The 25922-nt window shown below is 41.4% G+C and overlaps 2 protein-coding genes across 7 annotated transcripts in view; one reads left to right on the top strand and one right to left on the bottom strand.

The window, feature by feature from the left end:
• KANSL3 (KAT8 regulatory NSL complex subunit 3) overlaps positions 1 to 12816 on the bottom strand; it is a 59774-nt gene extending 46958 nt beyond the window's left edge. The window contains exons 1-3 of one of the 2 annotated variants that reach the window (XM_075207352.1): positions 12646 to 12816; positions 4167 to 4430; positions 2877 to 3047 (exon numbers count right to left, since the gene is read on the bottom strand). In XM_075207352.1, coding sequence (XP_075063453.1) covers positions 2877 to 3047; positions 4167 to 4381 — 386 coding nt within the window. In that variant the 5' untranslated portion in view covers positions 4382 to 4430; positions 12646 to 12816. The remainder of the gene's footprint in view (positions 1 to 2876; positions 3048 to 4166; positions 4431 to 12645) is intronic. The other variant, XM_075207351.1, reaches the window with a different exon arrangement.
• Positions 12817 to 12845: 29 nt separating this feature from the next.
• FER1L5 (fer-1 like family member 5) overlaps positions 12846 to 25922 on the top strand; it is a 676118-nt gene continuing 663041 nt past the window's right edge. For all 5 annotated transcript variants that reach the window (XM_075207347.1, XM_075207349.1, XM_075207348.1 and 2 more), the window contains exons 1-3: positions 12846 to 12964; positions 21769 to 21831; positions 22677 to 22803. In XM_075207347.1, coding sequence (XP_075063448.1) covers positions 22719 to 22803 — 85 coding nt within the window. In that variant the 5' untranslated portion in view covers positions 12846 to 12964; positions 21769 to 21831; positions 22677 to 22718. The remainder of the gene's footprint in view (positions 12965 to 21768; positions 21832 to 22676; positions 22804 to 25922) is intronic.

Genomic DNA, 25922 nt, shown 5'->3' with positions numbered 1-25922 from the left:
ATATAATTGTAAATGTACTTATTTTTGATATTGTGTGTATGTTGGTAAAGGAGATATCTTTATTTCTGAGACCAGGGGAAGTAACTTGTTTGTTTTAACTTTGCTAGAGGAAACGCATTATTTCTGAGGTATATAACTCATACAATAACCCTTTGTGAGGAAGTCTTTTGTGCATCTTGGAGTAGGAAAATGACTTATTTGGGGATTTGTAACTTTCTTTGGGAATGTGTATACTGCAGCTGTCTGAAGATAGAACCCATGTTAATCTCATGTTAATTAGACCTTTTGATGTGTGAGGGTCCAGCACCAGAAGGCAGAGGAAGGCTTATTTAAGACTTGCTACTAGATTTCCTGCATCTTAAAACAAGATGCAGGAAATCACAGCAAGTTTTAGGATATCACAGATAAATGCAAATATTGTTAGCTTTGCATTGCATGCAAATTCATGTTTGGGTAAACAAATTGCATCCTGATTCTAAAAATAGCTCAGACCTCAGGGGGCTGGCTTACCATGTGAGGCTGTGTTCAAATCTGTATAAAAAGCAGTGTCTTGTATTGAAAATTGTTCTTCTTGTTCCATCTGACCTGCTCCCTGGTACTTTCAACCAGGGTGAGCAAAAAAACATCAGTTTCTTCAAAGACCTGATTGAAACTTCTCTATCCCTGTGACCTACAGATTAGACCCAAAATCTAATCCGTTCCTGGCTATTTCTAAAGTTTGGACCCAGCATCCTGTACCACCGCTCTGCCCGCTACCCAGCAGCTCTGGCCAGTGTGATAGGCCAGGGGGTATCCATCCACAGCAACCCTGATCTATAGGAAGAGGTCAGGAGTACCGGCCCAGATACACCAGAAACGGGGTACACTCGCAGCGTCAGTTACCCAGAAGAAACCTAGTACTGGATGCCAGTAAGGAGTCCAGTGGTGGCAACATTTGTAAGCCTCTCCTACCGCGGTTAGAGGGCGCATTTGGGATAACGAAAGGGAATGATGCTAAAGAAAGCCCAGCCGGTTCCCAGCAACAACAGACAGGGTGGCATAGGCGGTCCATCCTGCCACAGTGTGCTTTTTTCCCCCAAAAAAGAAAGAAAAATAACTTTCTTAGAGGATACTGTTTTGTCTATGACATACACCACAGTACCTCCCAAACATATACATATGTATATATACACACACATGCATCTATCATCATCATTTATTTATATAGCGCCAACATATTCCGTAGCGCTTTACAATTGGGGACAAACATAATAAACAAACTGGGTAAAACAGACAAAGAGGTGAGAAGGCCCTGCTCGCAAGCTTACAATCTATGGTTCCAGCCTATACTTCTATAGCAAACCTAGGTACAGAAATTGTGATTTATGTGGCACAATGTTTACTCCAAACCACAGCATACATATATCCACAATAACAATACTGTGTACAGTGTGGAAAAAATGATAGAAAAAGGTACTTAGCCCTTCTGTTGGCCAAGAACCAGTTCAAACGTTTTGAGAGGAGAGGAGCCTGTCTCTGAATTGCAGCCTATTCTCCAGTCCCCTAACTGCAGATAGGTGTCTCCCTTGTATTTCCTTGGTTGGAACATACTAACTTGTTGCAACAAACAGGGAGTTCCTTTTTAATTGCTCCCTCACCTCTCAGGCAGCCTGAGCATACAGGCCAAATGCGGCTTTTGTTAGAATAACCCCGCTGGCCTCTTATCCATAGCTATAGGTTTTCCAATAGCAGCTGCTCCGTTTTTTGGTCCGAGTCAAGGGCCCCCTTACAATGCAGCAGGGACTTGGTATATTTCAAAATGGTGCCCGGCACACAGAGACGCGGCGTTCACTGCCAGAAGACAGTGCAGGTTTCTAAACAGTACAGGGTAACAGCAGTCTCCTTACTCGGTGCTGTTACCAGAAACATCCCTGCAGAAGCCTCTTGTTGGTGGCTACTGCACTCTGGTTTATCAAGCTGAAAAACCTACATAAGCTGTGTATGTGCTGCCTATAGCACAAACACCTTCTAAAAAGGTAATAAGTAACTTTTAAAAATGAAATGGCTGCAGCACAGCACGACAGAGGTCCTGCTCCTCTGGCACTCAAAAATACACTGGAGTCACACGGAGTTGCAGAGGTCCCCCAGATAGAGGTAAGAGAAATAATGTTATTTTACAGAAGTACTGAACATTTATGTGTTCAAACATAAAAAATGACACTATAATGCTTATGATATTTGCTAAGCAGTCAGAGCTGCCTCTGTAAAGATGAGCGGGAAAGGGATCCCGCCATGTACGTTTGTACAACTGTAAAATAAAAAAATCAATCCCTGACACGTTCATTAACCTGTAGAAATTAGTTTTGTATAAAAGTGTGATTAACAACTTTTGCAACTAAAATTACAGCAAGAAGACAGATTGTACATACACCAAACAAGCACATTAATATTATTCACTTGGCCATGTGCCTCCTTGCAAAGTAAAGAACACCCATAAAAATGAGTTCCTTCTACACCTTTACCATGTTTAAACAATCACACTCTGTAAAATTAAATCTTCTTTTTGCATTGCTCAGCAAAACTAGGTGTATCGATGCATCCACTCCATATTTAGCAAGTAAATCCCACATTCTACCCAACCCCCCCCCCCCCCCCCCCTTGTGCAAACTTACTTGAAAACTGCCATCTTACTCCATAATCAAATGCGTTTTGGTGGAAATCTAGGTACCCTTGGTCACATGGGAGAAACAGGCAGGACAAAAGCTGATTTTGCGCCATGGGCTGCTTTGTGCTTCCTAAAAACAACTGCTTACATTCTGTATATTCTTCTTTCAATGAACTCTTTAATTTACTTCCATAAAGTAGAACATGCACATCACAGCGCAGGAAAATCTCACCTGTTTACATGCTCTTCCCAGTCATCAGGTGGGGGTGGGGCTTCAGTGTCTGTACGCACAAATATCACATGGCGTTCACACTCATTCATGACACTTCTCGCCTTCTGGTTATCATACAATGGCATGGGGCTGGGAGTGACAGTCTCAACATCAATCGGGACATCTGTCTCACTGTAAATAAACAGAGTACACTATGTGAACCCAACACCAAAATCACAACAGCGCATAGACAAGAATTGCTGACTACCATCACTACTACTCTGCAGTCTTGGTAACAAAATAATTATGTTTATGTTTTTACATTAATGAGGCTCAATTGTTTAGAGCAGATTCTAAAACAATGACTGTGACTGGATCACTTATAAATAACTTATGGTATAAATTTATTTAAAGGAAATAACGCAGGTCACTAATTTATATAATTGCAAATGTACTTATTTGTGACATTGTGGGTATTTTGGTAAAAGGAATATCTTTACTTATGAGACCAGGGAAACAAATTTGTTTCTTGTTTAACCTTGCTAGATGAAATGCATTATTTTCTAAAGTATATATCCGAGACAATAAGTCTTTGTGGATGGAAGTCTTTTGTGTATTGTGATGTGGGAAAATGGCTTGTTTGGGGTTTGTGACTTTCTGTTGGAATGTCTAAAAACAAGATGCAGGACATCACAGCATTTCTAGAATTTCACAGATAAGTCCAATCAGTGTGACTGCAAATAAACATCACTTGCTTCAAAGACCTGCTTGAAAATATCTTCCATGCTGAAAATCCTGTGACCTACAGATTAGACCCAAAATCAAAATCGAATCTGTTCCTGGCTGTTTCTGAGGTTTGAATCAAGCTTTTCCGGTACCACAGCTCTGCCTGCTACCTTGCAGCTCTGGTCAGTGTGATAGGCCAGGGGGGATCCATCCACAGCAACCCTGATCCATAGTAAGAGGTCAGGAGTACCAGTCCAGGTACACCAGTAACGGGGTACACTTGCAGCGCCAGTTACCCAGAAGAAACCCGGGACTGGAAGCCGGTAAGGAGTCCACTGGTGGCAGCATTTGTAAGCCCCTCCTACTGCGGCACCTTTGGGATAACAAAAGGGAACGGTGGCAAAGTAAGCCCAGCCGGTTCCCAGCAACAGCAGACAGGGTGGCATAGGCAGTCCATCCTGTCACAATGACACTGTCTTTAGAAATTTCTGTATTTGATATTTTTTTTGCATCATATACAATAACAATAAGTTGAACAAATCCTTCAATAGCTTATCAGATCTAATATACGAATCTGAAACTTACACTGTACTTTCTTGTTGTCTCCGCGGAGTGATGAAGAGTGTGCGGGTGGGTCTGGCATTACTAGCATCAGGGTGTGCACTCCAAGGCTTTGCATAGCTATGATCAAGAAATACCAAATCCAACTCTCGCTCGTGCACAGACAGCTGGAAGAGGAGGGATGTTCCCATTCTTCGAGCTGAGGATTGAAGGTCCCGCTCACTCGTCCTATGTGTCATCTTTGCAGCACCACAGACCCAGGGTGTAAGGGATACAAAATATCCAAATCTGTATGGCAAAAGTAAAGACTGTTATTATTATCTTTTTTCATCCATGGTTCCACAGCACTGTACATAGTGGGTTAGAACAGACAACAAAATGACAAAATAACAAGTTCAAAAGTGACAAAATAAAAAAAAAACCCCACAAACAAATTTACAAAATGACATTAAAACCCACAAGATTACATAATTACATAAGGAAGACACTAGAAGAGAAGGCTCTGCTCATGAGAGCTTACATTCTAGAGGCGAAGGGCGGAGACAGAAAGAGTGAAACTGATTGGAGGAAGCCTATGCGGGAAGGTTAGGAGAAGGACTGGTAGGCTTGAATGAATGATGATTTTTAATGATAATAAAGTAAATATTAAAACAAAAACAAACCAGCGCAACTGTAATATTGACCATTACTTCAGTACTACTACAAACACAGCCAAATTGCAAAGATCTGGTTGTAAAGGTGGAGCTATCACTTCCAGGTTGGCTGATGACCTTACACATGTGGTCAGTTCATATGAAATCTGAATGATCACTTGAAAGATCAACACACTGAGCAATGACATCAAGGCTGTGTACACACTACAGAATATTCCAACCAATGTGTTATCTACAAAGATTGTACCATAAACTTAAAAAAATCCCGATTAGCATGTCGAATTATGCGTACACACTATACATGTTTTGCTGGATTTACCCCCAGATCTCTCTCTGCTCTTCAACTGTTATAACTGTTGGCTGAAAAGATCATGACTCTGTAAACTCTATGGAGATCCTGATCGCGAGTGCATATACAGTGTAGGATTGGCAGGACGTAGTTCTATAGCTGAACGAGATTTATAGATCTGCTGAACAATCAAATGAAATGACGATCGGTACTTTGGAACGACTATCGTTCATCATCTAAATATGCGCACTAATACGATATTGACTCGAACGGACGTCTATCGCTCCATTGACCAATATGCGGCTGAAAAACCTGCAGTGTGTACCCAGCCTAAAGAAAGGCACAAGACCATCAAATGTAAATTTACCCAATGCAAACATTATACTTATGTGATCTGACTGTATCAAGGCACATCTATACTGGTGTGATATCAACTCGTATTTGCCTTTTGAAGTAAGGTATGACAGAGTCAGCTATAGGAAACAAAAAATATATTTCAATGGTGGACAAAGACGGATCCAGGACCAAACGTGGCTCTTCAGACCAATATTATTTCCCCCTCCTATGCCTTGTATACCTGTTGTCAAAAATGGATCACAGTGCAGGATATGACTGGTAAGTGATGGATTCTCACCACCTATAAATAACCTATTGCTTAGACTATGAGAATATTTCCTGTTGTTATAAAGGTATCTTAGAGCAATGCTATATGGCCTGATATAGAACACAGCTGTATTCCAAAGAGATTAAATATTTCCATAGTGTGACATTAAAGTGAATGATTGCAGTACTTTTACAGCGGAATTGCTTTGGTGTAATAGGGGAACAGTATTCCCCATTCAGTTTAACATCACACCCAAGAATTTAGAACTCTGCAGTTTCCCAATTGTAAAATCACTGCATCTAAAACAACTGTGTGACACTGCCCTAAATGTGGTCTAATGCTCAATTTGCAAAAGTAATGTGCTGTGCCCTTTTCTAACCAAGTGCCACTTATGAGGCTGCTGCAAAGTACCATGCTGCCTACCACGGAACAACTTACATAATTCAATATTGTTTTATCTGCTGAAAGACTCATGCAGACGTGCATATACAAAGAATCTGATCATGCTGCTTTTCAACTAGAGCATGATATGAGCAAACTGCTCTCAAAATACTGTGGTTTCTGCAAGCACCTGCTGTTCAGACAGACTGCAGTACAAACCAATAATGTTATTCTTTTACTAGCACAATACACTGCTGTTCATGTCAACAGCAGATGCATACAGGCACTGGGATACAAACAGAACACTATGGGCAGAGTCTCTAAATACAGTCATGGCCAAAAGGTTTGAGAATGACACAAATATTTTTTTCAGTCTGCTGCCTCAGATTTTATTAGAGATGCTCACTGATCCCCGTGAAGTGGTTTTGGATCTGAATTAGCTTCGTGTTTTGGTAAAACCACCCTCGTGTGTTTTGGTTTTGACTCTGTATTTTTTAGAAAAATTGCTAAAATCTGCTAAAACCACATAATTTTGCTCTTTTTTTGTTCCTACATTATTATTAACCTCACTAACACTAATTTTTAGTCATTTGCAGTCAATTTTCACCACCTCACAGGTCACATTATCATTTTCATACACTTTCGGACAAATACTGCAGCGGCCTGTTTGGATGCTAAGCGACAGAGCAATGACTCAAACACATGGCAGTTCCTAGCACATCTAGGACACAGTGGCAGAAAAAAAAGTGGTTCAAGATGGAATTGTCTTCAAGTAACTGTCTAAAACCAGCTGCATTAATAATGGATATTGGACGCAGATCTAACACAAGCATAGTCGCCATGGCGTCTGTGATCCACTTTGCGACTAAGTGACAGCTTTCAAACTTGCTTCCCCTTGCAAAGGATTGTTTAACAGTCAATTGTTGTAAACTACTAGTAGTCTTCTTCATGGTCTGCTTCTTGTATGAAGATTCACCCCCAGCAGCAGCAGTGGGACTAACGCTCAAGAATTCTTCTGAGGAATCCAGGTTAGTGGAGGAGTCATCTAGCCTTATCAACTTGTATGCAGGACTAACTCCGATCGCTACTGTGGATATTGACAAGGACGGTGTTCTGGGTGTAGATTGCAGGCATCTGGATGTAGGTGAGAGATGGGTCCTAGCTGATGATGGACTGCTTGTTGTTATATTTTTAGCATAACTTTCTGAATTTCCCAACACCTTGCCATGAACTTGCGTCAAATGGCGTAACATGGATGAGGTTCCTAGATGGTTAAGGTCCCTCCCTCGACTGACTGTGGCTTTACATACACTACAAATGGCTAGACAACTGTTGTCAGGATTTGGGTAATAATAATTCCACACATAAGTAGCTTTTTTGGTCTTATGTCCAGGCATGACAATGGCCTTCTTCTTATCACGTGCCAGAACGGCTTCCATTGGTCAGGACTTACATAAACAACAACATCCTCATCCACATTCTCATTAGCCCCCTCGTTAGCTACACAAATATCCCCCTCATCCAGTTCAAATTCCAAAGTGGCATCCTCAATTGGTGTATCACTGGCTACACTCGGGCTATTCAGGCACACATCTGCATAAATGCTGAAAGGGGCCTTCTTTATGGATACACAATCAGAATGGTCACGATTACACATAGCACTCGTGGATGGACTCTTCTCAGGGATTGGTGTCATTTCTGAATCTGAACATACATTTTCCTCTAATGCCTTACTGTTTTCTTCCAGCTCGGCTTTTACACGTAAAAGTATTTGTGCACCACTTTTGGAGTCCAAATTACTTGGTCTTACTTGGTCACGAGTGACCTTACAAGAAGATGCCTCAGTAGCAAGAAAGTTGAAGGCCTCATTCTTTCTTTGCCATTGCGTGTGTAGAATGGCATGTTTTTTTTCCCCAGCAGATAACTTTTCCTTCACCACGGTAAAAGGTGTTTTTTTTAATGTTTTTTTCCCTGACTTCAAAAGACTATGTACTTTTACATAGGCTTTACCAGACGACGTACAGGGATTACTATCATCAGGACTGGAGGCAGCAGCTGCTTGCTGCCCGGCTCTTCTGTGTACTCCTGTGAATCCATTTGGATAACATGTACACTTTTTGGTGCAAATTTAGAAAAAAAGTCTGAAAGGACTAGTATTTGTATTTCAGCAATGACAATTGCCAATGAAGCTCTTATCTTTGGGTGTATATAACACCGTACCTTTTTTGGTGCAAATTCATAAGAAAATCCTGCAAATACTAGTATTTGTATTTCAGCAATGACAATTAGCAACACAGCTCTCCTTTTTGTGTTACCTATATAACACTGTAGAATTTTACTGCAGAATTACACCAACCCTGACAGCACTAGTATTTTTATGCAATGACAATTACCAACGCAGCTCTCCTTTTTGAGTGTTGCGTATATAACATAGTAGAATTGGACTGCAGAATTACATCAACCCTGTTGCCTATATAACACAGTAGAATTGGACTGCAGAATTACATCAACCCTGTAAGCACTGTTATTTGTATTTTTCTGCAATGAGATTTAACACTGGAGCTACGGAGCTCTCCTGAATGTCCCTGATTACTTTCTTTAACACTGCTACCACCCTCCTCTTTCAATTCTCTAACTTTGCCTGCCCAACTGCTCTACACTCTATGCTGCTGTATCCCTCTCTCCAATGGCACTAGATCGCCGTGAAGGGCATATAGATTCCAAAACTCGCGAGATTAGACGACATCACAATGACGTTTTGCCTCGTTTTCGAATCTGAAAAAGCGCAAAAGTACAGAGCCGACTTGGCTCGGTACTCGGATCCCCTAAGTTTGGGTGTGTTCGGTTTCCGAGGAACCAAGCCTGAGCATCTCTAGTTTTTATAATGGCAATTTGCATATACTCCAGAATGTCATGAAGAGTTATCAGATGAATTGCAATTAACTTCAAAGTCCCTCTTTGCCATGACAATGAACTTTATCACAAAAACATTTCCACTGCAATTCAGCACTGCCACAAAACGACTAGCTGACATTAGGATAGTGATCCTCTCGTTAACACAGGTGAGAGAGTTGACGAGGACAAGGCTGGAGATCACATTGTCATGCTGATTAAGTTGGAATAACAGACTGGAAGCTTTAAAAGGAGAGTGGTGCTTGAAATCATTGTTCTTCCTCTGTTAACCATGGTTATCTGCAAGGAAACACCTGCAGTCATCATTGCTTTGCACAAAAAGGCTTCACAGGCAAGGATATTGCTGCTAGTAAGATTGCACCTAAATCAATCATTTATCGGATCATCAAGAACTTCAAGGAGAGAGGATCAATAGCTATGAAGAATGCTTCAGGGCGCCCAAGAATGTATAGCAAATGCCAGGACCATCTCCTAAAGTTGATTCAGCTGCGAGAGTACCACCAGTCCAGACCTTGCTCGGGAATAGCAGCAGGCAGGTGTGAGTGCATCTGCACGCACAGTGAGAAGAAGAATTTTGGAGGATGGCCTGTAGTCAAGAAGGCCAGAAAAGAAGCCACTTCTCTCCAGAAAAAAATTCAGGGACAGACTGATATTCTGCAAAAGGTACAGGGAATGGACTGGGATAATGTAATTTTCTCTGATGATTCCCCTTCCAGATTGTTTGGGGCATCTGGAAAAACGCTTGTCCGGAGAAGGAAAAGTGTGTGCTACCATCAGTCCTGTGTCATGCTAACAGTAAGAGCATCCTGAGACCACTTCTTCTCAGCCAAGGAAGTGGGCTCACTCACAATTTTGCATAAGAACACAGCCATGAATAGAGAATGGTACCAAAACATCCGCCAAGAGCAATTCTCCACACCATCCAAAAACAGTTAATTTGGTGACAAACAATGCCTTTCCAGCATGGTGGAACACCTTGCCAGAAGGCAAAAGTGATCACAAAGTTGTTCGGGGATCAAAACATCGAAATTTTGGGTCCATAGCAAGGAAACTCCCCAGACCTTAATCACATTGAGAACTTGTGGTCAATCCTCAAGAGGCAGGTGGACAAACAAAAATCCCACAAATTCTGACAAACTCCAAGCATTGATTAGGCAAGAATGGGCGGCCATCAGTCAGTATGGGGCCCAGAAGTTGATTGACAGCATGACAGGGCGAATTGCAGAGGTCTTCAAATATTGACTCTTTGCATAAACTTAATGTAATTGTCAATTAAAGTCTTTGACACTTGAAATGCATGCAATTTTACTTCAGTAGACCATAGCAACGTCTGTCAAAGAGGTCTAAAAACACTGAAGCAGCAAACTATAGATGAATAGCATATATCAGACAGTGGTCCCGTGGACTCAGCCAGGTGTTTTCAATAATTCTTTATCATCTCAAAAAAACAGTAATAGTGTAATACCATCAAATATAGTGATTCCCAACACACCACATCCACCAATTGTGATTGTGCTTACCAAATATAATAGGCTACAAAGCTGAACTGTAATTCTCGATGTAGCTTAAATCATCTCCGTAACCTTGAGGATGTGTATACTACGGCTATACACATGTCCATCTTTACCTTGTTTCATTATATTGTATGTTATTTATGTGTTATGGTGGCATCAATGTACAGTGCTAAATAATATTTTGGTGCAATGACATTTTACAGTTACACATGACCAATAATAATGGCAACTACTTTATAGTTACTGCAAGTGGCTAGTGGCTGAGTGATGTCAACCTTTGCTTATGTAAGAAACTTCAAAGAACATAAAATCAGAATACATAAGGTGCCTAAAATTATGTTCAATTTAGTAGCCATTTACATACTTTCAAGAATCGCAGAAGTAGTTTATTCATGACGATCAATACAAAAAAGGTTGCATGATCCTTGTTATCTTCTCATTGAATGTTATTGCATGTAATTATTTGTCCCATATGATATACACTATATGGACAAGAGTATTTGGCTACACCTGTTAAAATTGAGGTGTTCCAATCAGAACCGTTGCTAGAGGTATATAAAATCAAGCACCTAGACTTGCAGTCTCCATCTGCAAACATTTGTGATACAAAATGGGTCGTTCTGAAGAGCTCAGTGACTTCAGGCGTGATACTGTGATAGGATGTCCCCTTTGCAATAAGATGGTTTGTGACATTTCATCCCTGCTGGATATTCCACAGTCAACTGTAAGTGGCATTATTAGAAAGTGGAAGCATTTAAGAACAGCAGCAACTCAGCCACGAAGCGGAAGACTATGTAAAATCAGAGCGGGGTCAACGACTGCTAAGCCGCATGGTGCGTAAAAGTCGCTAACTCTCTGCTAATTCCATAGTTGAAGAGTTCGGAACTTCCACTAGCATTAGCGTAAGCACAAAAACTGCGGCGAGAGCTTAATCTAATAGGTTTCCATGGTCTGGCAGCTCCATGCAAGCCTCAAATCAACAAGACCAATGCAAGCGTCAGATGGAGTGGTGTAAAGCACACCAACTCTGGACTGTGAAAATGTGTTCTGTGGAGTGATGAATCACGCTTCTCTGTTTGGCATTCAGATGGGCGAGCCTGGGTTTGGCGGATGCCGGGAGAACGTTACCTGCATGACTGCATTATACCAACTGTGAAGTTTGGTGGATGAGGGATAATGGTATGGGGCAATTTTTCAGGGTTTGAGCTAGGCCCCTTATCTCCAATGAAGGGCAGTCTTAATCCTTCAGCATACCAAGTCATTTTGGACAATGTTATGCTTCCAATTTTGTAGTTTGGTGAAGGCCCTTTTGTATTCCATCATGACTGTGCCTCGGTGTACAAAGCAAGGACTACAAAGACATGGTTTGATGAGTTTGGTGTGGAATGACTTGACTGTCTCAACCCCATCAAACACCTTTGGGAAGAATTGGAACAGCGATTGCGAGCCAGGCCTTCTCGTCCAACATCAGTGCCTGACATCATAAATGCTCTACAGAATGAACAAGCACAAATTTCCACATAAACACTCCAACATCTTGTGGAAAGCCTTCCAAGAAGATTCAAAGCTATCATCGCTGCAAAAGGGGGACCAACTCAATATTAAAGTTTATGTATTTGAAAACAACAACGTCATTACAGTCCCTGCTCATGTAATGGTGAAGCGTCTGAACACTTTTGTCCATATAGTGTATGTCATGTTACTACAACATGTTGCTCAATATATTAGTACATTATATAACAAATTATAATAATAGGGAGGGGGGCAGGACAGGGAAACAAGGGAGTTATTATACAAAGTTACCTTCTGTGCATTTATTATATGTATACTGTACAAGAGATGCAAATAATCGAAGACACTCCAGCTGTTGTGGAACAAGCACCAGCCTCTCATGCTGAGAGGTGTAGTCCCACAACAACTGGTGCCTACCTTTGCAGTACAGACATATGTGCTAACTTTACTTATATGAATGCACCAATAACTGCCACACCACCCAAGATTCCGCCCTGTACGCTGCCTCTATATTGTTTAGCACAGCCAGATCCAGGACGTATTAATTATATAAGGAGGGCTGTACGTGTGCAGTCTACATAGTACACACGATTATGCTTCGTCACTGTGTATCCCTCTAGGCAGGAAATTAAGTCACCTGTATCACTGCCCGCTTGTGTCGCCGTATTTATTACTATCCCGCCTCATTGTGGTCGCCGTTCGCTCTTGCCACGCCCACTTCTCCCAACGTAGCAGCCGCGTCTCGGTGTGTCCCGGTGGCTCAGGCCCGGTGCGTGCAGCGTGCGTCTGGTGGGCGGGCCTATGCGTGTGACGTCAGGGTGGAGAGTGGGCGGGAGGTTGGATAATGGTGAGTGTGGTCGGAGTTTACCTAGGTACTAGCAGCCAATAAGCCCCAGTATAGGAGCGGACCAGTGTCCACACACAACTGGGGACAGTCAATGGAAACTGTTCTTCAGGTAACTGTAGGAAAAGGTGGCGTGGTGTTGTTGTCCATAGCAACTAACAGATTCTAACTGTCGTTCGTTGTATAGTTTAGAAAATGACGTCAAATATAAAATGTTTATTATGTTCAAAATGGCAAGGATCTTGGAAGTAACCTTTGTATGGTGCATAGACCATGCAAAATCATGTGGCTGAAAGGTAAGTTGTTTTTTTTCTTTCATCTATTCAGGTCATGGATATCTGAAGTGACTTAATGGAGAGGGTCATTGTGCCCCCCTCCATTTTGCTGTTTCTGAACCATAGTGCCCCCTTGGCATTGCATGCTAGAATATTACACCACTCTAGTTACAGCCTAGGTATATAGTAAATAAGAACAAAAAACAAACAAACTACCATTTCAATGCTGTTTTGATCTTTCTCTGTGTTATCCAGGTATTGATCCAGGTATTGTATGTGTGCATTGCCATCAAACTATTTAGGTACAACCATTTTAAGTTTTGGAGGGAAAATTATTATTATTATCATTTATTTAGATGGAACAAAAATACAGAGTGCGTCCAGGGAGGAAAAGTAATTTATTATGAATTAAATATGGATGGAAAAAATTCCAATGTATAAAAATCAACTGATCTCACATGTAGAACTATAGAATAAAAAAAGTACAAATGTTCCATATATAGCATACGTTACAGATGTAGCTGGAGGTAATATACAATAGAAATGTCTCTGTAAATATATAACAATGATAAGTGTCTGGCCAGTACACCTTAATATCATAATTATAGATGTATCATTCAGAGATCATAACTGCGTGCACACATAATAAGGAGAGATCTCGCCCATTCACGAGGTGCTTCTAACATGGGGTATGTGATATCGCCTAGTCCATAGGAATATGGTGTAACGTTATCCGGAATATAAGGGTAGAAGCTCCCTTATTAACAGTGCTCGGGATGGTATCAATATAAGGTCTCAGTGTACCCGTTTGGGATAGGAGTTTGATCGTAATCGTTTCATCAGCCAAATGACAACTTTTTCTTGAAAAAGTTGGTGTTTGGCCGACGAAACGCGTTAGTATTTTTCTTCCACTTGGATTTCATTCCAAAGAGGCAATTTCATTATCTCCAAGGAGAGCATTTTACACCTAAAGAAAGATTACGATCATACTCCTATCCTGAGCGGGTACACTGAGCCACCAGCATTTGATGAGACAGCGGGAATCAGTAACATCGGCTCTTTAACCATCACCTTCTATGCTGGAAAAGCCGCTATCACATACGGTTTAATTGCTGTGTATATATTCATCAAATAGCCAGAACATATATTTCCACATTCCATTTTGTTGGCTGATGTATTCAAGTGGAATTAGCTAAGAGACCACAGCGCTACCGCTATTCAATTAGGGCCTCCGAGGAGACCTTATATTGATACCATCCCGAGCGCTGTTAATAAGGGAGCTTCTACCCTTCTGTTCCGGATAATGTTACACCCTATTCCTATGGACTAGGAGATATCACATATCCCATGTTAGAAGCACCTCGTGAATGGGTGAGATCTCTCCTTATTATGTGTGCACACAGTTATGATCTCTGAATGATACATCTATTATTGTGATATTAAGGTGTACTGGCCAGACACTTATCATTGTTATCTATTTACAGAGACATTTCTCTTGCATATTACCTCCAGCTACATCTGTAACGTATGCTATATATGGAACATTTGTACTATTTTTATTCTATAGTTCTACATGTGAGATCAGTTGATTTTTATACATTGGAATTTTTTCCATCCATATTTAATTCATAATAAATTACTTTTCCTCCCTGGATGCACCCGGTATTTTTGTTTATCTATTTAATTTATGTTTTGGAGACTGGCAATCTCAAACAGGGGATGTGACAAAAGGAATTATTATCATATTTATTATTTTTAGGAGTTTTTACATAGTTGTAGCATAATAAGCCTTACCGTTTTTGAATATTATCATTTATTTGTTGGGCGCCACAAGGTTTCCGCAGCGCCGTACATAGTACAAACAGTAGATCATACAGGGTTAAACAGTACAGAACGATAAACACAAAGTACCAATGCTTCAGAATCTCCGGAACAGACATATGGAGTAAGGACAGAGCAGAAGAACAGGTATGGAGACAGGAGGGAAGAGGGGACCTGCTCATACGAGCTTACATCCTAAGGGAGGGTGGACAAATCAAGCACGAGAGGGAGCTGGTGATGCCAGGGGAGAGAAAAAGGGGCCAGTGGAGAAAGGGAAAAGGGAGCAGAGTAGATGAGGGGTTAAGTGGTTGGTTGATAGGCTTTGACGAACAGGTGAGTTTTAAGTGATCGTTTGAAGGAGCACAGATTGGGAGCGAGACGGATGGAGCGAGGGAGGTCGTTCCAGTGCGGGGGGGGGCAGCTCGGGAGAAGTCTTGGATTCTGGAGTGGGAAGTGGTAATTAAGGTGGAGGAGAGGCGACGGTCATTAACAGAGCGCAGGGATCGGGCAGGAGTGTGAATGGTGAGGAGGTTAGATATATAGGGAGCAGTAGACTGGGAGTGAGCTTTGTAAGTGGTGGTAAGGAGTTTGAAGAGGATTCTGTAGGGGATGGGGAGCCAGTGTAAGACATGGCAGAGAGGGGATGCAGAGGAGGAGCTGCGTGAGAGAAAGATGAATCTAGCAGCCGCATTGAGTACAGAGCGGGGGGAGGCCGGTGAGGAGAAGGTTGCAGTTGTCGAGGCGGGAGATGATTAGTGCGTGGATGATGGTTTTGGTGGCATCTTGTGAGAGGCAGGGTCGGATGCGGGCGATGTTGCGCAGTTGAAAGCGACAGGCTTGGGCAAGGGATTGGATATGGGGGACAAAAGAGAGAGAGGAGTCGAGGGTGACACCCAGGCAGCGGAGTTGGGTGACAGAGGAGATGGTGGTGTTATTAACAATGATAGAGAGGTTGTGGTGGAAGGGGGAGTCTGGGTGGAGGAAAGACAATTCAGTTTTAGAGATGTTAATTTTGAGAAAGCGGGAGGACATCCAGGAGGAGATGGCAGAGAGGCAGTCAGATACACGAGAGAGGAGGGAGGAAGAGAGATCAGGGGAAGAGATGTAGAGTTGAATGTCGTCAGCATAAAGGTGATACTAAAGACCAAAGGAGGAGATAAGCGCACTGAGGGAGAAAGTGTAGAGCGAAAAGAGTAGGGGGCCGAGGACAGAGCCCTGGGGGACTCTACCGGTAGATGGGAGGGGATGGAGGAAGAGCCAGACGTGGAGACAGAGAAGGTGCGGTTAGCAAGGTAGGAGCGGAACCAGGCGTGGACGGAACCAGAGAGGCCAAGAAGAGTTTGCAGAAGGAGGGGGTGGTCCACTGTGTCAAAGGCCGCGGAGAGGTCAAGGAGGATGAGTAAGGAGAAGTGACCCTTAGATTTGGCTGATAGGAGGTCGTTGGTAACTTTGGCCAAGGCAGTTCCAGTAGAGTGGAGGGGGCGATATCCAGATTGGAGAGGGTCAAGGAGGGAATTGTCCGTGAGGTATCTGGTGAGGCGAGAAATATCTGGTGAGGCGACAAAAATTATTTGTGGGTTTAATCATTGTATCTGATCTATTTACCTTTGACACCCCTGTCTCTCAGATTGAAAGGTAGCCTCCAGTAATGACATATGTAGGATGAATTTACAGCATCCTTCTAATCTGCCAAATCAGGGGAGCAATACGGAGGGTGTTCTTAAGGCTGTGTACACAATGGAGCATTTTCGTCCAATAATTGGGCAAATCAGCGGACATGTGACCGTTTGGTCGGGTTTGTGTGAGTATAGTGACACAATGGTAAAAAAGGTGTTCCAAAGTGTCGATTGTGGGCTCATTTGGTTGGTCGTACTGTTTAATATTTTCTGACCTTTCCACCTAATGATCATATAGTGTGTAGTTTACGATCGATTCACGAGCAACTGCCGATAGTTTCACAAAATCTGCCTCCTTTAGGGTTATGTGTATGTCAATTTCTGATGCCTGTACCAGTCCCATGTGGTGTCACTCATTTGGTAATTAGGTGCTTCTAGCGGTATAGCAGTAGCAGGGGGTAAATGTATCAAGGTGCGATTTTGCAAATCCAGTAATTTTCTTGTTAGAGTTGAAACTCGCAGATGTATGAACCTGAGATTTCATGTAAAATCGCCAGAGTTGTGCTTCTGTCAAAATAGCTATTTGCAAAATCGCTAGAGATCAATCTCCAGACTGTTTGCCACTCCAGCTATACAAATCTCAAATGTATGAAGCTGCGATTAAGCAAACTCAGGAGAGTTTGCTTTAAAACACGCTAGATACAACACGCTGATTGCTAGCAGCGTGTTGTATAAATACATCACTGTTACACTTTCTGTCATACTGCCGGAGCTCCGGCAGCTGTCAAAATTGTAAAGAATAGATTAAAGTTTAAAAAACCCCCAAAACACGTGGGGTGCCCCCTCTATTCAGTCTTAACCCTAGTGCTGCCAGCCTACTGCTGGTTCCGTGAAAATTGGGGAAAAATTTTGCGTGGGGTCCCCCCTATTTTCACAGAACCAGCACTAGGCAAACCAGCCGGGGTTGGTGGCACTATATAGCAGGGGGACACGCTGCAGGGGTTCCCCTGCCATAATGACCAACCCCAGGCTTTTCAGCGCTGGGCTGGATTCCTTAGGGAGTGGACACCCAGCCCAGTGCTTATAGCAATAGGGCTCTTCCTACACCCCTCGGTGGTTGGTGTAGGGTAATAACGGTGGATAATGTATAAAAAAACAAACAGATGCCATTTTGTTTTGTGGAACAGCAAGTTCCAGCCAGCCTGGGTGCCATAAATAGTCTGGGTATGCTGCTACTTGTATAGCTACAACCACCAGCATACCCATGGCAGCCAGGGCATGTTGGCACTTGGAGAACCACAAGTTTTAACATGCCCTGACACCAACGGCTGGATGGGACCTGTAGTTCCATAAACCAAAATTTTAACAAAATCACAACTCCCTCATTACAACCACTAACATTTATTAAAAATAATAAACCCACAATAAATACAGTAAACACCCTCATTTACACCACATATTTTTATTAAAAATAATAAATCCCCAATATACTCACCAATTAAGTTTTCTTCTGTTGTCAGCAACTTTCAATCCAAAAAGGACTGTCACCAAAGTCCAAATTAAATTTGTATCCAAAGTCCGGCTTGACCATGTCCAAAATAAATTTGTAAGTCCCAAAGTTCATGCTTGTATTGTCAACAAAGTATTTTTATCCAAAAGTCCATGCTTGAAATCTCTTCAGTTCTTCTTGGGCCCAAAGCCGCCCTTGTTGATAGAAGTCTTCCTGTCTTCAGCCAGGAGGGCTCCATATTGTAACATCCCTGATTCTTTAGTTTTGATTGAAGAAAAACAAAAAAAATGCTGGACCGCCGCAAACTGCTTTTACTAGCTAAATGCTCCGATACGCAATGAGCTTAGCTTTTGCGCGAGGTCTATTCATAGTATTGGGGGATTTTCTCACGGTCGTGGGAAAATCCCCTAATACTATAAATAGACCTAGCACAATGAGCTAAGCTATTGCCGGGGCAGCTCAGCGATACTCAGCTACTGCGGCAATACTGGCCTGAAGTGGGTTGGCTTATCTGACCACTTTTCCAGGCCAGCCTTTGCTGATGAGCGCATGCGTGAGTCAGATTGGTTCACAGGCAATAAACTTTTGATGTTTAGGGTGAAATGAGAAAAAAACCCTATTACTATTTTTAATTGGTGGTAGGGTTTTTCATCCTCCTTGTAGATCTGCCTTTTAGTGCATGAAACTTCAGATAAGAATCCCTGATTGGCAATTTCTTAAAACCCCATAACTGTATCTGCAAATGGTATTTTGAGTTTGAAGAATAGGTATGGTATCAAAAGTTTCCTATTCATTAGCTCAGCAAAAAGGGTTCAAATCAAGAAAATTCTGCTTACCTGCTATTATCAAGTTCATCCTCTTCTATTCTGATCAGCAGCCACCAAGGCACCATCGACATCAGAATAGGAGGAAGAAAGTAATGGGAGAAGTGGAAGAAGTTGGGGAAGGTGTGAGGGCTACATGGGAAAAGTGGGTATTGGGGGGCAAATAGTAGAAGAAGGTGGGGGAACAGATAACACAAAGGGAAGGGTGCAAATAGAGACAGAAGACACATACATATCCAAAAATAAAGACACAAAGTGGAGGAAAGAAAGGGACAGACACACAGAAAACAGATGCACAGGCATATATGGGGGGGGGGGGGGGGGCACTCGTACAAATTGGAGACTGAGAAGAAACCCAAATAGACTGGGTGATAGATACAGATAGACACATGGCTTGGGGGAGGGTGTTGGGGGTGGGGGTAGTATGCAGATGGCAGAAAATGAATGAAAAGCGGGGGAGGTAGGAAATCTGCTCAGGAACTGCACATAACGTAGGGGAGGGAGGGCAGATAAGGGGTCAGTGGGTTCACTGTGCACAGGAAGTAGCTACGCCCCCTGTATGATTCGAGTGGTTGCATGTTGCCTCTATACGGGAATAGGCAGCATGCAGCCAATTGTGCAAAGATATGGGGACGATCCTGCTGTCGCTTTCAGCCCCAGTAAGCTCTAGACCCAGTGTACACAGACAGGCATATCATATCTGTGCCAGAAACATTGTGTGAGCTAAGATGCCAGAACAACTACCAGGCAGCCATGGTGCCCTGTCTGCCTTGTGCCCTGGTTGGTTGCATCGGCCACGCCACCCTCGTTATGGCCCTGGATAGAGTTTAATTGTGCTATGTGAATCTGCGCACACCTCCAGTTATTATGGTAGAAGAATCTCCACTCATTTTTGCCTGTACCTCCTATAATTAAATGTAACTTTGAAAAGTTGGTGAAAAAGAATAATGCTGAAAATCCTACAGCTGATCAGGGGATGGTCTCAGAGAGAATGGAGTGTTAAAAAATAAATAAATCAGAAACTGAGCAATGTCTGAATAAATTAAGATCAAGGTACATCACAATTTGTAGAAGAGTCAGTCCAGTGGGAGAGGCTGAGAGAATTGATCAGAGTAGTTTAGAATAAGAAGAATATGGATAATCAATTGGGATGTTAAAATCAGCCAAGATCATGGGGGTGATGTCACAGATAGAAACATTTTCAAGGAATTGTTCGGGTGATCCAGGGTGAGCATAGATCACAACAGCACAATGTAAAGGGGTTTAAAATCCAGATAGTATGTGCTTCAAAATATGGAAATGTGGGTAGACGTCTAGTAGTTGATTTGCAATTAAGGTGACAGAGACATAGATAACTCGGTGAATAAAATATACGTAAATAGGATAGGGCAAGAGAAGAAAATAAAATATATGGAATAAAATAGCAATAAAGTGAGTGAGATGATTATAAATAAAGTTATAGATTTGATTGGGGTTAGACACGAAAGTCCAACAGGTTGTGGCTACAGGTACTATGTTGAGTTGGGTAGTAGACAGTGGATAATTAAATATACATATCTACTTGCTTATCTGTCTATCTGCTATCCTGTTCCTGTCTATCCCTGATCCTATTTGCCCTCTCACCAACAATAGACAACAATATGCTTATGTAAAACACTGAACTTTCAATCATGTTTGAGAGCTTTTCTTTAATTTCTGTAATCTAAATGTAAAAAAAAATACACAGCTAGATGCAGACATAAATTTAATATGTAGTGTTGATGAATTTGACTGATTTGCTAAGTCATACCATTGAATGTACAACAGACTACAATTTTGACAGGACCTTTAGTAAAAGGGAGAATAAAATCTATGATGATGTACATATGGTGTTACTGAGAGATCAGTGGTATGTCTTGTCCAAAATATTTAATAATCTATCATACATCTAACATTATTTTCGACCCAATGTTTGCAGTCAACTGAGGAACCCTGAACAGTGAGAATAGACAAATATGTTAATGTGCTGGAAGGTAGCCAAATGAGTCTGTATAACTTTTTTTTTCAGTTCTTTCCAAGATGGAGTCAATATCTTTGTCAATTATTTCACTATCATTTGAGACAAATGTGTGGTACGATGACAAATCATCTGAAGCTTTTAATTATTTTCTAGCTTATTTGAACTTGGGTCCACTAATCTTCCTGTTGTAAAATGAATGAGAAGAATTGACACATGTAGTTGTCTATGTTTATCGAGGCGCCAAGCAAGTATACATTATGATGAATGATAAAAATAACCCTTTCTGGCTCCTTTATGTTTAGTGTGCGATGACATAACTTATTAGTGCTTCAGTAACATCAAATACCATTGGGTGAGAATTCAATTAGCCGCGAGGTGACACTATGGGGCATATTCAATTAGCTTTCGGATTCGTAATACACGTTACCGCAATAACGTGGATTTTCGTTCGCAGCCCATAGGGTTGCGAACGAAAATCCGCGTTAATGCGGTACCGTAATACCCGCAAGAACGCGCACTTTTCGCGGTAACGCGCGTTACCGCGAATCCGAAAGCTAATTGAATATGCCCCTATGTGTCACCGGAACAGTCTGCAGAAACATATCACCTCAACGGTTTTTTCTCAAACCTTTGCTCATTTTCCTTTGTGTCCCATAGAGATATGAGGAGAAAATGAGCGGAGAATCTGTACCGTATTGGTCAGCGGTGTGTGCAGCCGGCCATCGAGGCCTGTTGCACCTCACTGGCTGATTGAATTCTCCCCTATGAGCTTTAGAAGGATCAAGTGTATCTGATAAACTCATTGTTAATTTGCTTTACAAGTATTACGTTGAGAAGATTATTATATAACTTATTTTTCAATTCTCTTTAGTGGAAAGCAGTCATGAGATCACAAATAGAAAAAGACTAACTGCTAGACATCCAGGCCTGTGAGGTAAATATATGCACACCAACAAAAATAAATGCTAAAATAATTTTGAAATTAACATTTATAAACTCAGACATCGGAAAAGGTGAAGCAATTTACGAACACAACTATTGTAATGCCAATATTTTTATGAAGAGTAATGAGTAAGAATTGCTTTGACTTGAATGAATAAATATATAAATCTTACTAGACCACAGAAAAAGGGGCAGTGGCATATTTATACATACCTCTTTAGAATGACCTAATTGCCTTCATAAAAACGAATCTTCTTGCAATGGTAGTGGCTTTTATTAATTAAATAAAGCAGTAAGTACATTAGTATTATGTTGCCTGTCAAGTTCTTAGTATATTCTGCAAGTGGGTACAGTTCTGCTTGCTTATTGAACCTCATCTAATTGTTCGCTGCAGGTAGGCGTTATTCTCAGCCGATGTTAATTACACAGTCATTGTTAACGTTGGCTAGTTGTTATAGCTGTGTGTTGCAGCCATGGCCTTGAGGCCTACCTTAAGCTCATAAGAGTGTTGTCCATCCAAGAGAGACAGAATATGCAACTTTTAAACAAACCTTATTACTGCACTTGTGATACATTCTCCCCCATCACATCTGTCGTAACACTTTTCTCTTTATAACCTCTGTAGAGAAGCAATCTAAGCTACACACTTGGATGTCTTGCAGGCATTATAAAGTAGCACCTTATTTTCCTGTTCTTGCTTAATAGTAACATAGGCCTACACTTCTTCTTTTTCACAGCTGATCTTTCATGTCATCTACTTCATCTATTTTGGGATCTCTTCTTGTGTCTTGTATGGTTTTTCTGTCTCCAATACTTCTCATTCTCTCACTATGATAGGTCACAAGATATCCCAGTCCTCAGACATCAGGCTATGACAACATGTTGCGCCTCATGGTTGTATCTGCAAAGCTGCACCTTACCAAAATTAAAAAGGCTGACTGTATGGTTGTGGCATCTTTCCGAGGTATTTCATTTGGGACGGTAAAGTTTGGCATAGTGTCAATATAAAGGGCAGTAGTATGGGTTTAACTTTGCTAAAACTTGAGAAAGTAATGACTTTGGAAGGATTTCTTAGAATAAAATGTTTCAATGTGAGTCTATTTCACTTTTTTCCTGCGAAACACCTACAGATATTATATAAGGCAGATCCTTCTCTTTCTCTACATAAATTCCTGTCTCTAGTATAGGTAGCTTACTTTATTTGTGGTCACAACGACAAGTCATCTGTGGTGTAAGACAAGGACCATGTTGACTGCACAGGGTCACTAGTCTGCTATCTCTGGGAGCAGATTTGGTGTAATGATTCAAAGATTGCACCAGTTCACGGAACTCGGCAATGAGTGAGCACCACCTCATAGGTCACAGGGCTCCAAGATCGAGAGCTCGTAACTGCTCTTAAGTGTTCCTTGTCCTGGAGGAAACCTTCATTTTGAGTGCATCAGTCGGGATCTGCAGCAGAATGAAGCCTGAGTCTAACCCCAAGCATCCAAAGGGCTCCTACTCTAGGGATGTTTTTTTGCTCATACATTTCACTTTATTATTTTGTTTTGGTAATAGTCTGTCATTTCAGTAAAGCCTGTAGAAGAAAGAAGGAGAGCAAAGCACAACAGCGTATAGTTTTTGGAACCTGTGATAAACCATTACCAAATGTATCTGAAGGGATTTTTGTACAATGTGTATTTCTCCAGCCAAGGGAATAAATTGGTTTCCTTAACAGTTTAAAGAACGTATATCCTGATGTGACTGGGTAAGGTGAACAGATATAGTCTCCTGGGGTAAACGGTAATGTATGTTAGCAGATAAGTCACACAAGACCAAGCGTTTGGTCCAATTGGCCTCTGCCAATTTTATTAAGCAGAGAAATAAAGAAAACTTAAAAAAAAAACACCTTGCCCTCCGGCTCTAACTAAACATTTGTCACTCCTGACTAATAAACTAAAATATAACATAAGCAGTATCAGCACAGTTCACTTACAGGCAAATATAATTTTTTTTTTCTCTCACATAAACTATGCAGCCTCAGTCCCCAGCCAGTGTGAGACTGGCTGAGCTGAGCAGCAGCCACCTTTTACCAGCCCCATTCATGGTACAACTCCTGATTAGCATAAGGTTCACAGGTAACCTGACCTAATTGATGAAGCCTGCCCTTCTCTCTCCATCCATAAACCCCAGGACCCTTTTCTCTGTAGCAGCTCACAGCTACTACAGACACACATTCTCTTGGGGTTTTAAAAGCAGTAGGTTAGGAACCTGGGTGAAATATACCTCTTTTCATATACTACACCAGTGACATTGTCACACCTGGATAAAGGTGTATTTTGTGACCAAGGAGGATTTGTGTGCTATATAAAGGATAAAGAGAGCAAGGTCTCTGACAAGTATGGATTTTGAAGATAGAAACTCTCAGTCAGAATGGAGCTCTTCAGCGACTTTAGAATACTTGTCTGGTAACACCTAGGATGTTTCATCTAGACAATGTGATAATTTTGCTCAAACATATACAAGTTTATGGGTATGAATGAGGAAGCAACTGCCACAGTGGGTCATAAATTCCTTTTGAAGGTTACAGTACATCATGTGGTGAAAGAACGTATTCATAAGGAATGGGCACAGGTTGAAAAGTACAGTATAATGAATTACACTCTATGGGGCATATTCAATTGTCCGCAGAATTGCCGAAAATCCCGCGGTCCGTGCAGAATTGACGTTATTACGGTAATCCTGCGCGGAAAAACCGTTAATAAGGTAATTTACTCGCGGCTACCTGAGCTGCGAGCTGAAATCCAGCGAGAGATTACCGTATTAACGGTAATAGTTTTTCCGCGCTCGAACCCCCGGACAATTGAATACCCCCCTATGCATCCATTCGGGGATGAAGGGGCACAGAAGTGGAGCTTGTTTCCACAAGATGCACATGTAACTAGTATGCTGACCAGAACTACGATACCTCTTGAAGATGGGGGTCCCTTGAGGGATTCTATGGATAGAAAGATTTAAAAAACTTCATATTTCATCTGGAACCACATTAAAACAAGTGTGACAGTGGCCAGAGTGCTTAGATTGTGGGGAGAGACATTTTATTCAAGAGAAAGGGCGCAGAAAATATATGTTGAAAAGCATTGCGGTTATGCACAGAGGTATATAATTTTTATGTTTTTTAAATAATGTTATCCCAAAATCAGCGCTCCCTCCCGTTTGCAGCCTAAGTATATAATAAATGCCATTACATTAAAAATAAATTTGATCAATAAAATACAACAAGGTGCATTGGGCAAGACAATATGACCAAATAATTCTTTGATCTTCCAATACAAAAAATAGGAATGAAAAAATATTCTATATTCCTTCCTATCTCTTTTGTTCTCCAAAACGGGATAATAAAATCATGTGGTACTACAATAAACTTGGCATAAAAGACTGTTGAACCAAATAAATAGATAGTCCACAATGTCCATAAATAAAAGAAGTCAATCCTTTCAGAAAAAAATGGAATATTCTTAATAGGTGTTTATCAAAGTGGATGTCATGCAATAAAATCCTCTCCTTTTGTGGTGTCTCCAAATGATTGGATGGACGGAATAGGACAGAAGTAAAAGGACACCCAGTTAGTAATTGTACTTATACATAAACTCTGTATCTCAATTCTACGTCCAAAAATATATATACCAATTCAAACTGTGTGCTGACTATTAAGTACTCTAATCACTACCACACGTGTTGCTCATAGCAAAAGGAGCTGAATCACTTACATAGCACACAAAAAAGCAATCCCCGTATAGATTTCCAAAATCGAGTCCAAATCGATTTCCAAAATCGAGTCCTCTTAGCAAATCATTACCCGATCATATCATATAGAAAGGGAAAGATATAGAGGGAGAATCTGGCATATTATCTTCAGGGTTTATTTCGTAAAAAACATACAACATAAAAGCATTAAAACCTCAAAGAATCTCTTTCCATATAGGATCCAAGCTTAAAACAACTGATGGACTCGTACCAGATAGCAATGAGAAGTCAGCGTGTAGTTAGAATAGTCCCGGGTAATCACCGCTGTACAGATCACTCTCCTCCGGCTTGTGCACC

This window comes from Mixophyes fleayi, chromosome 4, assembly GCF_038048845.1.
Source record: "Mixophyes fleayi isolate aMixFle1 chromosome 4, aMixFle1.hap1, whole genome shotgun sequence".
Classification (NCBI taxonomy): domain Eukaryota; kingdom Metazoa; phylum Chordata; class Amphibia; order Anura; family Limnodynastidae; genus Mixophyes; species Mixophyes fleayi.
The sequence above is the reverse complement of the archived record's forward strand: the minus strand, read 5'-3'. Positions and strand labels throughout refer to the sequence as shown.